We start from the raw sequence: 15,930 nt of genomic DNA, 5'->3' as shown, positions 1-15,930 counted from the left end.
ATCGGAAAACTGAAAATTTAGAAACGTGAAAATTTGAAAAATTGAAAAATCAAAATATTTAAAAACCCTAAAATTGAAGAGGACAAAAATTGAGAAATTGAATCACTGAAACATCGAAAAACTGAGAAATCGAAAAATAAAAAAACCGAGAAATGGAAAATTTGAAGAATGGAAAAATTGGAAAAGCCCAAAATTGAAATATTGAAAAATTGAGCCATTTAAAGTTGAAAAATCGAGAAATCGAAAAGTCGAAAAATCTCAATAGCGTATTTATAAATCACAAGATCAGGACTATGCTACATTTTAAAATTTAAATAACATTATAAATTGGAAAATGTTGACTTTTTTCCAAAAATCTCGTTAATAAATTCATAAAAACCTATATGGGATTTTTTTTGTCATACTAAAATTCTGAAGTTTATATATTTTCATATTTTGTACATATATGTTTATACACATTACTGTTTACGGAACACTGTTAATTATGGATTTATGGATAACTCCTCGTATAAGAGCAGAGTGAAGGGTGTTTGCTTTTGTTAATGTTTGATGGCGCCATCTGATGTAGAGTAAAATAAAGGCTCACTATTTAGGCGAAGTAAAATTTGTATATATATATTAGGTTGTCCAACTATGTATAATATACTTAAACAATGCTTCCATGTTTTAGTTCCGTTAAAAAATGACACGCTATGACACTTTTTTCACTCAAATGCGTGAAAAAATGAAACGCTATGACACTTTTTTTCATGCTTCTAGTGCGATGAAATAAACGTATCCTTTATAAACAAAAATTAATAAAAAATGTTACACTTTTTTTAACGAACGTTAAAAAAATAAATTATTAAAAGTCAACTGTAGACAAACAAATTAAAAATTAATGGTAATTAACATTCTTTTTAATTTGCATGTACGGCTTGCAATTTAGTATTTGTCTCATGGTTGTCTCTATAATTTCTATTTCTTCATTTCTTTTTATATTTTTGGATGACAAGTACCTCACAAAATATTAAATGCCCCTTAAAAGTTATACGTATAGGCACCCATTCGTGCACCGTAATGCAGCGCCTCTACAAATCAAAAATAATGTGTTGAACTAAGAATACGGCGGGCCATCACGTCTTCTGCGCATGTCACCAATCCGAATCCCCACCAAGCGTCAACTGTCAAAAATTTAAAATATTCGGTACGTTTGAAGCAAAACAATTTGTTCTAGTCAGTGTGTGGTCAGTGTTATCGGCGATTTATCAAAGTTTAATGAAGTTGGGTTTTTGTTGGAGCCATGGGTGCCACAACAAACCACAAACTCAATTGACGCGATACCTTTGTTTATATTGTTTGATTTAACCTCAAAATTTGTGTTCGTTATGTCTGATTTAAATTTAAACGACGTGAGTCTTACCGAAAAGTTCAAAAGGGAGTATAATGAGCAGTTTCACATTTTGGTGAGGATGCACTTGTCGTTTCTGCTGGATCAAACGACTGATGAGTAAGTTTTTAAAATTTTATTACAATAGGGTTAAAATTGGTGTGGTGTTCCAGTAACGAGTGTTTGTCGGACAAAAGTAGACTGAAGAAGTGGTCTTTAGTGCCTTTTAACAAGAAATCTAAAAGTAGAGGGGTCTTGGAAGGGGCGCCTTTGACTCACGAAGGCATCTGCCAGGTCTATCAATTGATTGAGTTTTTAAAAAAGGAGCAAAGTAATTTAAATGTTGTGTGTTTATTGTCGCTAAAACTAGGGTTGTAGATATTAAAACTGAGGGGATTTTTCGGAAAAGTGGCTCCTCTGTTCGCCAGCAAGAACTGCGAAATTTATTGAGTAGGGGCATAACTCTGGAATTGGAAGGAAGTCCGTATAGCATACATGATTGTGCGTCAGTTCTCAAAGGATTTTTAGCCGAACTTCCGGATCCTTTGCTGACGGAAATCCACTATCTAGCGTACTGCCAGATTGCAGGTACCCAAAACTTATTTTTTATAAAAATTAAAATATATTTTATGAAATTTTCAGAGTTATGCAACGTGGGTGAAAAATCCATGCAGTCAGAAAAACTCCTTGCAGCCCTCCAGCTCCTCCTCCTCCTCCTCCCCACTGAAAACAAAGTTCTTTTGAAAGACATCCTCGAACTCTTACACCTCACCGCCTCCTATGAAACCCACAACCGCATGTCAGCTGATAACTTGGCTAAACTGTTCACCCCTCACTTACTATGCCCCCGCAACCTCTCCCCTGAAAAGCTCCACCTCAATTCCCAAACCCTCTCCGGGATTGTTTCTTTCATGATCACCGCCAATTCCGAGTTATTCAAAATCCCCCAGAACCTGATTCTCGAATTTCGAGCCCGCTATGAAAAACGCAAAGCTTTAGCCTCCCAGTGCCTTAACGAATCCGTCAGCGATCAATTCGCAGCCAACACAGTATTCACATTCGTCGATCAGGAAAGGACTGCCAAAGAAAACGAAACAAACACCACAGAGACGGCCTTAGCACAATTATACGCTCATATTCAGAGTCTTCCAGAGTCCTCAAAAAAGAGGAAGTTAGTTAAACAGTTCAATAAAGAAAACGGACACGGGACGCCGCTCCAGGTGATGAGGAGTAGCATCCAGAAGAATAAGAGCCTGGGGGATTCCATCAAGAAGCACATCTTCCATAAGAGCGTGGTGAAGAGTTTAAAGAAAGCGCATCTGCGGGTAAGCAGCGAAGACAGTAATGTGGATGTAAGTTTCTAAGGTTATGTTAACTTTAACTTCTTTTTTTATGTTAATTTTATGGCTTTTGTGTGTGTTTACTGACAGTCTGCTTTGTCCAGTTAAAAAAAAAAAAATCGATGACGTCATATCACCGCCTACTTTAACAATATAACCATTGTTTAAGTATATTATAGTTGGACAACCTGTACGGACAATCACTTTCCCATGTAGAAAAGAATGAATATATATTTTACATCTCACTCGCTTCACTATGAAGTGACGGTACCTTACGAAAGGGGGTAAAAATAGTGCGTAAGCACGTGATGTCGATAAGGTAGTAAACGGACGTATTAATTGTAATTGTAATTGTAATAAAAAAAAATTGGACAATCGAAAATTTAAAAATTCCGAAAATCGAAAAATTGAAATATAGAGAACTGAAAACTCAAAAAATCGTAAAAAATTAATAATTTCAAAAATTGAAAAGTTAAAATTGAGAAATCGAAAAACTGAAAAATCACAAAATTGAACGAAATATAAAAAAATTAGGAAATTAAAAAATTGAGAAACAAAAAAGTCAAAAAAGCAGAGTCTAAAAATCGCAAACTTAAAAAATCGAAAAATTGAAAAATCAAAAACCTGAGTAATCGAAAAATTGAAGAACTGAAGAACTGAAAAATCGAAACTTTAGGAGGTGGAGAAATGGGAATATAAAAAAATAGATTAATTGAGAAATCCGAAAACTAAAAATTCAGAAACGTCAAAATTTGAAAAATAAAAAAATATTGAAGAACTAAAAAATCGAAAAATCTAAAATTTAAAACATTGAAAAGTTAAAATATCCTAAAACTGAAAAATGGAGAAATCCAAACATCAAAAAATCAAAAAAAATAAATAAAAATAAAAATCTAAAATTTAATAATCGAAAAACTGAAAAATCAACGAATCGAGAAGTCGAGAATTTAAAAAATTGGACAATTGAAAAATCGGATAAATCAAAAATCGAAACATCGAAAAATTGAGAAACCGAAAAGCAAAAAATCGAAAAACCAACAAATCGAAAAATCGAAACATTGTAAAATTAAAAAATTGAGACATCGAGAAATCGAAAAATCAAAAGACAAAAAAAATCGAGGAGTCGAAAAATCGAGAAGTCGAAAAATCAAAAAATTGAGAAACCGAAGTAGGCCAAAATCGAAAAATCGAAAACTTAAATATGGAAAAATTGATAAAGCGAGAGATTGAATAATCAAAACATCGAAACATCCGAATCTCAATGAATTGAGATCTCAAAAAATTTAAACATTCGTAAATTTAAAAAATTAAAATATAGAACTGGAAACTCGAGAAACTGAAAAATCTAGAAATTTAAAAATTAAAATATGAAAAAGTTGAAAAATTGAGAAATTGAAATAAAAAACAAAAAACTGAAAATCCAAAAATAAAAAATAGAAAAATCTAGAAGTCGAAAAATGAAAGAATCGAAGTATTGAAAAATATCAAAACTGAAAGAAATATCCAAAAATTGAGAAATCGACAAACTATTAAAGCGAAGTCGAAAAATCGAAGAATTGAAGAACTGAAAAATCGAAACTTTGAGAAGTGGGAAAATCAAAAATAGATTAATTGAGAAATCAGAAAACTGAAAATTTAACGCAAAAATTTGAAAATTGAAAAATTTAAATACTGAAGAACTGAAAAGTCAAAAAATCGAGAAATCGAAAAAACTAAAATTTAAAACAATGAATAATTAAAATATCGCAAAATTGAAGAATCGAGAAATCCAATTCAATTTGAAAAATTGAAAAATCGGGGCATTGAAACATTGGAAAATCCAGAAATTGAAAAGCTCAAAAGAAAAAAATCGAAAAACCGAGAAATACAAAAATCGAAACATTGAAAAATTCAAAAACTAAGACTTCGAGAAATCGAAAAATCGGAGGATCGAGAAATTGAGGAGTCGGAAGCCGAAAGGGAAAGTTAAAAATTGAGAAATTGAATAATCAAAACAACGAAACATCTGAATTCGATAAATTGAGAAATTAAAAAATTGAATAATTTTAAAAAAGAAAAACTGGAAAATCAAAAATTAAAATTCAAAAAATCGAAAAATTGAAAAATTGAAATATAGAAGAACTGAAAACTCGAGATATCGAAAAACCTAGAATTTTAAAAAATGAAATATTAAAACATCGAAAAGTTTAAAAATTGAGAAATCGAAGCATTAAACTGTCCCAGAATTGAAAAATCTGAAGTTTACAATAAATTGAAAATCCAAAAAGGAAAAAAGCGAGAAATCAAAAAAATCCATCAATTCAAAAATCGAAAAGTCGAAAAATTTAAGTATTGAAAAATCTCATAACTGAAAGCAATATTAAAAAAATTGAGAAATTAAAAAATTGGAAAATTGAGAAATCGAAAATCTAAAAAAGCAAAATTGAAAAATCGTAATCTTAAAAAATCGAAAAATTGAGGAATTGAAGATGTGAAAAATCGAAACTTTAGGAAATCCAGAAATGGACAAATAAAAAAAATACTTTAGAAATCGGCAAACTGAAAATTTGAAAAATTGAAAAATCGAAATATTTAAAAACCGTAAAATTGAAGAGGACAAAAATTGAGAAATCGTATCATTGAAACATCGTAAGATTGAGAAATCGAAAAATAAAAAAATCGAGAAATAGAAAATTTAAGGAATGGAGGAATCGGAAAAGCCCAAAATTGAAATATTGAAAAATTGAGACATTTAAAGTTGAAAAATCGAGAAATCGACAAGCCGAAAAATCCCAATAGCGTATTTAGGTATAAATCACAAGATCAGGACTATTCTACTTTTTAAAATTTAAATACATAACATTATAAATTGGAAAATGTTGATTTTTTTTCCAAAAATCTTGACGTCTAAGGTGAAAACTCGACACGGATGCATAAACCGTAAACGGGGCGAAACTACAATTTTACTATTGTAAAATTTGGAGATTGCGTCATTTCATTGTTCGTGACAAATTTTGGAGAGTGTAATTTAATAATACAATTTGAAATGTAAATTTTGTCATTCGGGAACATTATGTATTAAATCGTTAAAATGTTCAAGAACTTTGTTCACTTATTCGTTGTAAAGTCCAATGGTCGAAATGGGTTAGTTCTTCGTAGTGGATGTGTATCAGATCAACTCTAACGAATATCGGTTTATAGATAAATCGCTTAAAGCCGATATTGGCCTGAGTGTGCTTTGGTCTGTAGATCAAACAAGTTCTCAGGCGACGAAAAATTGCAGAAAATTGGGAGACTTCGGATTACAAATCGTGTCAAGAAAGACATATTTGGGAGAGATGGATTTTCAGGTGCTTGACTAGCGGTAATTTTAAATTGTTTGCTGTCGTTCGCGAAGTGAAGAACACAATTTCATTAAAATGATAATTATAAAATTATCATAATCACTATTGGCGTTAATTAACACAAAATGGCGCGCAAGTTATCAGTTGATTTCGTTAATAAATTCATAGAAACCTATATGGGATTTTTTCATGCCTTAGAAAATTAAAAAGTAAAAAATACAATAACAAAAATTTTAAAATGCGGTTTACGAAAAATTAGTTGACCTGTGCAAAGAAGAAAATTTTGGAAACGCTGACAAATATTACATCTTAAAAAAAATAATACTTGAAGAAGTGCTTTCGGCGTAATATTTTTGATGCTCCCGTGAACAAAATACTCTATGTCAGTGTGCAGTGCGCAAAGAGTTAACTGTGCAGATCTAGCCGAAAATCCGAAAACCAAATCGCTGTGTGTAGGGCCAGCATAACGGAAGTAATAAATCATCCCATCGGTTGAAGAACGTTGGGTCGGTGCACTGATGTCGGTGTTATATCCCGAGAGGGGCCCAATACACCCAATAAAATCGAACAGACAAAATAAAGCTTCAAACATGATTATTTTTATACTAAAATTCTGAAGTTTATAAACTGCACATTTTATTTATTTATTTATTTATTTTATCTTGTTTTCGAACTATAATAAACATTTCAAACAATGTCTGTAACTTATTTTAATGTAAATTATATTCATGTGGTTAACAAAATCAGATGTAATATTAGTGTGATTTTGACCTTGTTCTAGATTTTATTACAGCAGAACGGCGTATCCTTTTTAAATTTTAGAAGTTACGGAAACTAGTTCAAGAAACAATTAGTTATCTCGTATTTTTGGCACAAAATCTACCAAAATGTCCGATAACAGCAATTGTTTTTCATAGAAACAAACAGTCTTCAAAGCAGCCTTTAACAACTCGATATTACAAACATGCCTCTTAAGTTCTTTATGCGTTTTTTTCTCTCTTGTAATTATTTGTAATTTAACGCCGAAAGTTTATGTCATTGTGTTATTTACTTTGAACATATATTTTCATTTTGTGTTAATATTTTTGTAACACCACGAATCTAAATTTTACTTAAAATCATGTTTTACTTTAATCTTGTAAAACTAAACAATTATACCAGTTTAAAAACCCTTGGAAAGTTTCTGTCAGTCTTCAAATAAAAATATGCGTCAAATTCATTTAAATTCAATTCTTTCTTATCACATTACAACGCGTTGCTTCATATTTTTTATGTCAAGTATATTTTCATATTTTGTACACATATGTTTATACACATTACTGTTTACGGAACAATGTTAATTATGGATTTATGGATAACTCCTCGTATAAGAGCAGAGTGAAGGGTGTTTGCCTTTGCTAATGTTTGATGGCGCCATCTGATTTAGAGTAAAATAAACCTAAAACGTTCGCTCACTGTAGTGAAAATGCGCGTTGACGAAAAATTTGTCCCACGCCCCCTGGATTCCTTGTCCTAAAGCTCACTATTTAGGCGAAGTAAAATTTGTATTAGGTTGTCCAACTATAATATAGTTAAACAATGATATAACTAAACATGTCATTATTATTAAAAAAAAACTGGACACTCTTCTACTCTGCATCGTTGCATGCTTTTCAGACTCCCCCCCACCACACACCACTAACCCGCACAAAACTCTTCTGTGCCAACTGCGATTCAAGCACAGAGAAGAGTCCAAACGACGAACCCGAGTTGAAAAAAACCCGACGTGTTTCGAATAACGTTAAAACAACGTCAGATCCTGAAGATGGTCCGTGCGTGACGAGTACGCCTGCGTGCGTGACTCTTCATTTCACCCCAGACGAAAGGGACCGTAAGTCCATGTCACCCATTACCAGATCCACACAACGCATGCCGAGAGCCATGCAGGTATGGGGGAAGTCGCCATTTTTTCCAGGAACCATTTCCATTTGCCGCTTTTTCACAACTAAATGAAAATGGTTCCAGTAAATCTGCAGCTTTTGTCGCCATTTTTCTTGCTTCGTCGCTACCGTTTGCGCGATTTTGTTCCTTATGTGTAATGTTATTAGGAAACTATGATGACCCCCAGAAGCCGGAAGCCGGTGTTGCTGGTTTCTGGAACAAACATCAACGCGCTGGCGAAAGCGGACACGGTCGCGAGGACCATGGATCAGCTGCCTGAAGAAGCGTGCGAGAAGGACGAAACGTCGCTGACGGAGACGTTTCGCGAGTATTTGGAGAATCGCAGCATGTTGACGACGTCGTCGCCAGCGGATTCGAGTTTCTCGAGTCGGACGGACGATTTTAATTCGGACGAGTTTAACGCGAGTCCGAGTAAAATGACTGAGTCGTTGTTGAGGTGTCTGGACGGGAACGACCCCGAAGATGCGAGTGACAGCGGCGAGAAAGAGCTGATTTTAAAACCAAAGAAGTTTGACGAAAATGGGCAGCCTATAGTGTTTGAAACTTCATTCTGATTTCGCTTGTTGTAAATATATTTATTGATGTTGAAGCCAGTACATTAAGAATAAATACCTATAGACTGAATTTGATGTAGAGAACCAAATAAATTTTTAGAACATGTCGTCGTGGGTTAAGTCTGGCATTAGATGTAGCCCCCTTTCTTTTAAAGCCTTTGCTACTAGTTTTTGTTGTTCTTGTTTGAGTTCTTGTTCTTGTCGTTGCGCGTCGAGGATTTCATCAACTGACACTTCCGTCAGAGGCAGTTCGGCTTCTTTATCTGCATCCTAGACATAGGAATTAATACGTTTACAAAGAATAAAGTCTGACTTACAATTTCTCCTAATAGAACCACGTTTTCACCCCTCACTATAAAAACTCCGCGTGGAATATCCCCGTATTCTTTCCCTACGTGTATTCTTTCGATGGTTCTGTGTAAAACTAAGTTTGCGAATTGGTCGACACTTCGCAAGTAGCCAATGAGAGTTCTGCCATCACGAAGCAACACCATTAGTTTTTCTGGGGTGGAAGATTCATTAAATGATTGGTTTCAATTAGGTACTTACTGTCTAGCTCGTCTAGTAAATGTGCAGTGCCTTCCAATTCCATTACAGTATTGTTCATTGTGGAACAAAACTAAAACAACAACATATTACGAGTTGGAAAATAAGTGAGGTTATATGATATGTCAACAAGAAAATGTCAAATCAAAGTATATAAAGTAGCGAAACATAGAGATATTTGAGCTTGCGTTCATCTTGCAGGATATACACGTCTTTTTATATAAATTTCGCTTGTTTATTTAGCGTGATTAAATAAAAAAATTGAAGACTTTGGTGTCGTTTCTGTGATTAAGATCGTTTTAGGTATTTGGTAAATCATTCCTTTGGTTTCAATAATTTGTAAATATAAGCCAAAAAATTGGTCGAAGGTTAGTTCGGTAGAACTTCCCTCGCCCCTGAAGTGCAGCCCAACAAATCCCCCAAAACCATTGATTATTAATAAATTAATAATACTCCCGCAGTATCGACAGATCGAGCAATCAATAAATTGAAAAATCGAAGTCAAAAATTCTCGAAAAATTGAAAAACTAAAAATCAAAATCCAAAAAGTCTAAAAATCGAATGATAAGCGATCGAAATGTCAGAAAAATTAAAGTTTCCAAAGATTAAAACATCCAGAATTTGAGTATTTCCTAAAATTGACATATTGAGTAACTGAGAACTCGAAAACTTGAAAAATCAAAGAAACGCGAAATGGAAAAATCGAAAAATCTAAAACCAAAAAATTAAAATATTGCATGTCGAATATTGAACAATCCAGAAATCCAAACAATAAAAAATATTGAAAAATTTAAAACTGAAAAATCTCAAAAATCGGGAAGGTGAAAAATCGAGAAGCTGAAAAATTGCAAAACTGAAATGACGAAAAATTGGGAAATCGAAAAATTTAAAAACTGAAATATTAAGGATCCAGAAATCTAAAGATCGAAAATTTGAGAAGTCGAAAAATCGAAAGATTGAGAAATCGAAACATCAAAAAACTGAAAAATCTAAAATTTAAAAATTCGAAAAATTGAAAAATCGAAAAACTGAAAAGTCAAAAAACCGAAAATTGAAAAATCGACGTATCGAAAAATTGAAAATCGAGAGTCGAAACATCAAAAAGTCGAAAATTTGAAAAATCTAAAATTTATAAATCGAAAAATTGAAGAATCAAGTTATTGAAAAATGACAAAACTGAAATATTGGAAAGTTGAAAAATAGAGAAATCGGAAAGTTAAAAAACCAAAATTTAATTAAATTGAAGAATCGGAAAATTGACAAATCGAAAAAATTAAAAATTGAGAAACTGAAAAATTACAAAACTGAAATGAAGAAAAATTGAAAAATAAAAAAGTTGAAACATCGGAATCTAAAATCCAAAATTTAAAAAAAATAGCAAATATTTAGTGAAAAATCGAGAAATTGAAAAATTCCAAAATTGAAACATCAGAAGATCCAGAAAATCGACATCTCGAAAATGTGAAAACTTGAAAATCGAAAAATCAGAAATCGAAAAGTTAAAAATTGAAAAATTTAAAATAAATAAATCGATATCTCGAAAAATTGAAAAATCGAGAAATTGATCAATCAGAACATCGAAACGTCAAAATCTCAATAAATCGAGAAATAAAAAAGTTGAAAAATTGAAAAATCGAAAAATTTAAAAACAAAAATGAAAAACCAGAAAAAAAATTAATATCGGAAAATTGAAAAATCGAAAAATCTGAAACCAAGAAATCGAAAAATCGAAAGATTGAGAAATCGAAACATCAAAAAACTGAAAAATCTAAAATTTAAAAATTCGAGAAATTGAAAAATCGAAAAACTGAAAAGTCAAAAAATCGAAAATTGAAAAATCGACGTATCGAAAAATTGAAAATCGAGAATCGAAATATCAAAAAGTCGAAAAATTGAAAAATCTAAAATTTAAAAATCGAAAAATTGAAGAATCAAGTTATTGAAAAATGACAAAACTGAAATATTGAAAAGTTGAAAAATTGAGAAATCGGAAAGTTGAAAAACCAAAATTTAAAAAATCGCAGAAATTGAAGAATCGGAAAATTGACAAATCGAACAAATTAAAAAAAATAGCAAATATTTAGTGGAAAATCGAGAAATTGAAAAATTCCAAAGTGGAAACATCAGAAGATCCAGAAAATCGACATCTCGAAAATGTGAAAACTTGAAAATTGAAAAATCAGAAATCAACAAGTTAAAAATTGAAAAATTTAAAATAATCGATAATAATTTTTATTACATTTATAATGTTATAAATCGAATAATTGAAAAATCAAGGAATTGAACAATAAAAAAATCAAGACATTGAAAAATCGAAAAATTTAAAAACAGAAAAATGAAAAATAAAAAAAAATTAATTGGAAAATTGAAGTCGAAAAATCGTGAAACATTAAAATAATGAAAAATCTAAAATTTAAAAATTCAAAAAATTGAAAAATCCAATAACTGAAAAATCAAAAAATCAAAAATTTAAGAAACTAAAAAATCGACGTATCGAAGAATTGAAAATCGAGAATCGAAACATGAAAAAGTGGAAAAATTGAAATATCTAAGACTTCAAAATCGAAAAAACTGAAAAATCCAAAATATAAAAATCGAAAAAGTTAAAAATCAGGATATCGAAAAATCAAAAAGTAGAAAGAGCGAAAAAATGAAGAATCGAATTATTGAAAAATGACCAAACTGAAACACTGAAAAATTGAAAAATCAAGAAATCGAAAAGTTGAAAAATCAAAATTTAAAAAATCACAAAAATTGAAAAATCGGAAAATTGACAAATCGAAAAAATGAAAAATCGGGAAACTAAAAAAAATGTCAAAACTGAAATGAAGAAAAATTGAAAAATCGAAAAGTAGAAACATCAAAATCCAAAACCCAAAATTTAAAAAATACCAAAAATGTAAAAATCGCAAAAGTGAAAAATCGAAACTTCGAAAAATTAGAAAATCGAAAAACCGAAAACTCGAAAAACGGAAAACCGAGAGACTGAAAAATCGAAGAGAATTTAAGATTTTTTGATAATCTTTTATTTTCTTTACGGCTTTTCTTCTAGAATTCTTTGGATGCTTTCTGATTGTCTCTTTCGAATTTTTTCAGGTTCCTTCGAACTTTTCAGATTTTTCCAAAGACACCATCAGAAATCCTCAAGATTCTTCAGTTCTGTTTAGATTATTTCAAATCCTTATATATCCTTTCAGATTTTTGCAGACTCTTCCAGATTTTTCTAGATTCTTTTAGATTTTGCTAGATTCTTCAAGATTCTCTTACATTCCCTGGAGAAATCTGAGGGAATCTCGAGGAATCTCGAAAAATCTAGAAGAATCTTTAAGAATCTGAACGATTTTGCATGACTTTGAAGTGATGTTCAAACATTTTTCAGATTTTGCACTTTTTCAACTTTTAACTTTTTGTTTGTCGATTTCTCTATTTTTCGATTTTTCGACTTCATCACTTTTCGATTTCTCGTTCTTTGGATCTTTAAATCTCTCAATTTTTCAATTTTTCGAGGTTTTTGATTTCTCGATTTATCGAGATTTAGATTTTTCGATATTTTGTCAATTTCTCAATTTATAAATTGTTCAATTTTTAACTTTTCGATTTTTCGATTTTGACCTATGTCGTTTTCTCAATTGTTCGACTTTTTTCCACGATTTCTTGATCTTTTGATTTTGCGATTTCTCAGTTTTTCGATGTTTCGATTTTTCAGTTATCCGATTTTTTTAATTTGAGAGTTTCGATTTCTCGATTTTTCGTTATTCGGTTTTTAAATATTAGATTTTTAAATTTTACATTTTTTCGATTTTCAGTTCTTCGATATTTCGGGTTAAATATTGTAATGAATTTGAAGTAGAATCATAATTTGCATTTAAATACAGATAACATAAAACGGCTAACAGAATTTTCTAACTGCAACCGGGAAATGTGCTAATTTACCACATTTCTGGCCAACAAAATGTCTTTTTTTTCTAGTACTTAAAAAAAAAAGTGAAACATTATTGTTATTCTTATCTTGGTAGATGGATATTAGCTGTTTCGAAGAATTCAGAAGAATGTAGAAGAAAATAGAAGAATTTGAAAGAATCTGAAACGACATGAAAGGTGAAAAATTCTGAGACAATCTGAGTATCGAAAAAATGTGAAAGAATCTCAGAGAATTTAAGATTTTTTCAAAATCTTTCGTTTTCTTTACTTTTTTTTCGAATTCTGAAGAATCAAAAAAGAGAATCGAAACATCAAAAAGTCGAAAAATTGAAAAATCTAAAATTTAAAAATTCGAAAAATAGAAAAATTGAAAAACTGAAAAGTCAAAAAATCGAAAATTGAAAAATCGACTTACTGAAAAATTGAAAATCGAGAATCGAAACATCAAAAAGTCGAAAAATTGAAAAATCTAAAATTTTAAAATCGAAAAATTGAAAAACCTAAAATTTAAAAATCGAAAAATTGAAGAATCAAATTATTGAAAAATGACAAAACTGAAATATTGAAAAGTTGAAAAATTGAGAAACCGGAAAGTTGAAAAACCAAAATTTAAAAAATCGCAGAAATTGAAGAATCGGAAAATTGGCATATCGAAAAAATTAAAAATTGAGAAACTGAAAAATTACAAAACTGAAATGAAGAAAAATTTAAAAATAAAAAAGTTGAAACAACAGGATCCAGAAATCTAAAAATCGAAAATTTCAGAAGTTGAAAAAACGAAAATTGAGAAATCGAGAAGTTAAAAATTGAAAAATTGAAAATAAAAAAATCGATATCTCGAAAAATTGAAAAATCGAGAAATTGATCAATCAGAACATCGAAATGTCAAAATCTCAATAAAACGAGAAATATAAAATTGGAAAATTTAAAAATTTAAAAACAAAAATGAAAAATCAGAAAAAAAATTAATATTGGAAAATTGAAAAATCGAAAAATCTGAAACCAAGAAGTCGAAAAATCGAAACATCAAAAAACTGAAAAATCTAAAATTTAAAAATTCGAAAAATTGAAAAATCGAAAAACTGAAAAGTCAAAAAACCGAAAATTGAAAAATCGGCGTATCGAAAAATTAAAAATCGAGAATCGAAACATCAAAAAGTCGAAAAATTGAAAAATCTAAAATTTAAAAATCGAAAAATTGAAGAGTCAAGTTATTGAAAAATGACAAAACTGAAATATTGAAAAGTTGAAAAATTGAGAAATCGGAAAGTTGAAAAACCAAAATTTAAAAAATCGCAGAAATTGAAGAATCGGAAAATTGACAAATCGAAAAAATTAAAAATTGAGAAACTGAAAAATTACAAAACTGAAATGAAGAAAAATTGAAAAATAAAAAAGTTGAAACATCGAAATCTAAAATCCAAAATTTAAAAAAATAGCAAATATTTAATGAAAAATCGAGAAATTGAAAAATTCCAAAGTTGAAACATCAGAAGATCCAGAAAACATCAAAAAGTGGAAGAATTGAAATATCTAAAACTCCAAAATCGAAAAAACTGAAAAATCCAAAATATAAAAATCGAAAAAGTAAAAAATCAGGATATCGAAAAATCAAAAAGTAGAAAGATCGAAAAATTGAAGAATCGAATTACTGAAAAATGACAAAACTGAAACACTGAAAAATTGAAAAATCAAGAAATCGAAAAGTGGAAAAATTTAAAAAATCACAAAAATTGAAAAATCGAATAACTGAAAAATCAAAAAATCAAAAATTTAAAAAACTAAAAAATCGACGTATCGAAGAATTGAAAAGCGAGAATCGAAACATCAAAAAGTGGAAAAATTGAAATATCTAAAATTTCAAAATCGAAAAAACTGAAAAATCCAAAATATAAAAATCGAAAAAGTAAAAAATCAGCATATCGAAAAATCAAAAAGTAGAAAGTTCGAAAAAATGAAGAATCGAATTATTGAAAAAATGAAAAAACTGAAACACTGAAAAATTGAAAAATCAAAAAATCGAAAAGTTGAAAAATCAAAATTTAAAAAATCACAAAAATTGAAAAATCGGAAAATTGACAAATCGAAAAAATGAAGAATCGAGAAACTAAAAAATGTCGAAACTGAAATGAAGAAAAATTGAAAAATCGAGAAATTCAAAAATCGAAACATCAAAAAACCGAAAACTCGAAAAATCGGAAAACCGAGAGACTGAAAAATCGAAAAATCGAAAATTTCATCAACTGAACAATTAAAAAATCGAAACATCGAGCAAGATTTCAAAGCATTCGGTTTTGTAGTTCCTGCTTAAATCAATAAAATAAATTCACGCGTTCGTTAATTTTTTTGAGTCACCCTGTATCTGCACAACCAAAAAATATGAATGGAATGATAAATCACAAGTACAAACTCATCATATTTTGTACATTTTAGATAGGATTTATTCGGCAAACTTTTGAGGTGGCGTCATCAATTTTTTGGGGGGGACAAGTAAATATATTTTGAATAAAAATTTATCGTGCTTATCATAACTGTAAATCATCTGCAAGATTTCAAAGTATTCGGTTTTGCAGATTCTAAATTAAATTGCAAAATATTGTTTCATAATTTTGATTTTTTTTAATCGGGACGTTTCGGGTAAAACTCAATTCGGAATCATAAACTACATGCGTAGGACTATGTTATTTTATACAATTTAAAACCCATTTACTATGTACAATTTTGAAGTGACGTCATTGCATTAGTGGGGGGAGGCTGAGAGCTACTGCTGTTTATTGTATAAAAAAGTTGAAAGAATCTTGGATCCCCTAGTATTTTTTTAGAATACGAAAGAATCTGTAATCCCATAGTATGTTTGAACAATTTATTTGAAAGAATCTTGGAGACCCTAGTATTTTTTTAAAAAAAGATTGAGAGAATCTTAGGGTTCTTTATTG

The 15,930-nt window shown here is 30.0% G+C and overlaps 2 protein-coding genes across 4 annotated transcripts; one reads left to right on the top strand and one right to left on the bottom strand.

Moving 5' to 3' along the window:
- The first annotated feature begins 1,002 nt into the window (after window positions 1-1,002).
- LOC135129690 (rho GTPase-activating protein 19) lies at window positions 1,003-8,635 on the top strand. Of its 3 annotated transcripts, XM_064056937.1 has the most exons (6): window positions 1,003-1,489; window positions 1,543-1,700; window positions 1,748-1,957; window positions 2,012-2,721; window positions 7,689-7,958; window positions 8,120-8,635. In XM_064056937.1, exons 1-6 carry the CDS (start codon window positions 1,368-1,370, stop codon window positions 8,525-8,527), a joined length of 1,878 nt encoding a protein of 625 aa, XP_063913007.1. In that variant the 5' UTR covers window positions 1,003-1,367; the 3' UTR covers window positions 8,528-8,635. The 3 variants fall into 3 exon arrangements, with proteins under 3 accessions (XP_063913007.1, XP_063913010.1, XP_063913008.1); XM_064056940.1 differs by lacking the exon at window positions 7,689-7,958 and having other exon boundaries at window positions 2,012-2,694; XM_064056938.1 differs by lacking the exon at window positions 7,689-7,958.
- Window positions 8,528-9,206, bottom strand: Lsm1 (Like Sm 1). Its single transcript, XM_064056941.1, has 3 exons — window positions 9,077-9,206; window positions 8,845-9,029; window positions 8,528-8,797 (listed from the first exon to the last, which is right to left on the bottom strand). Exons 1-3 carry the CDS (start codon window positions 9,132-9,134, stop codon window positions 8,624-8,626), a joined length of 417 nt encoding a protein of 138 aa, XP_063913011.1. The 5' UTR covers window positions 9,135-9,206; the 3' UTR covers window positions 8,528-8,623.
- Between the last annotated feature and the right edge of the window lie 6,724 nt (window positions 9,207-15,930).

Source organism: Zophobas morio, unplaced genomic scaffold, assembly GCF_036711695.1.
Source record: "Zophobas morio isolate AGI-343-1 ecotype UQ-CSIRO unplaced genomic scaffold, CSIRO_AGI_Zmor_V1 ptg000016l, whole genome shotgun sequence".
NCBI classification, from domain to species: domain Eukaryota; kingdom Metazoa; phylum Arthropoda; class Insecta; order Coleoptera; family Tenebrionidae; genus Zophobas; species Zophobas morio.
This window is presented reverse-complemented; position numbering and strand designations above follow the sequence as displayed.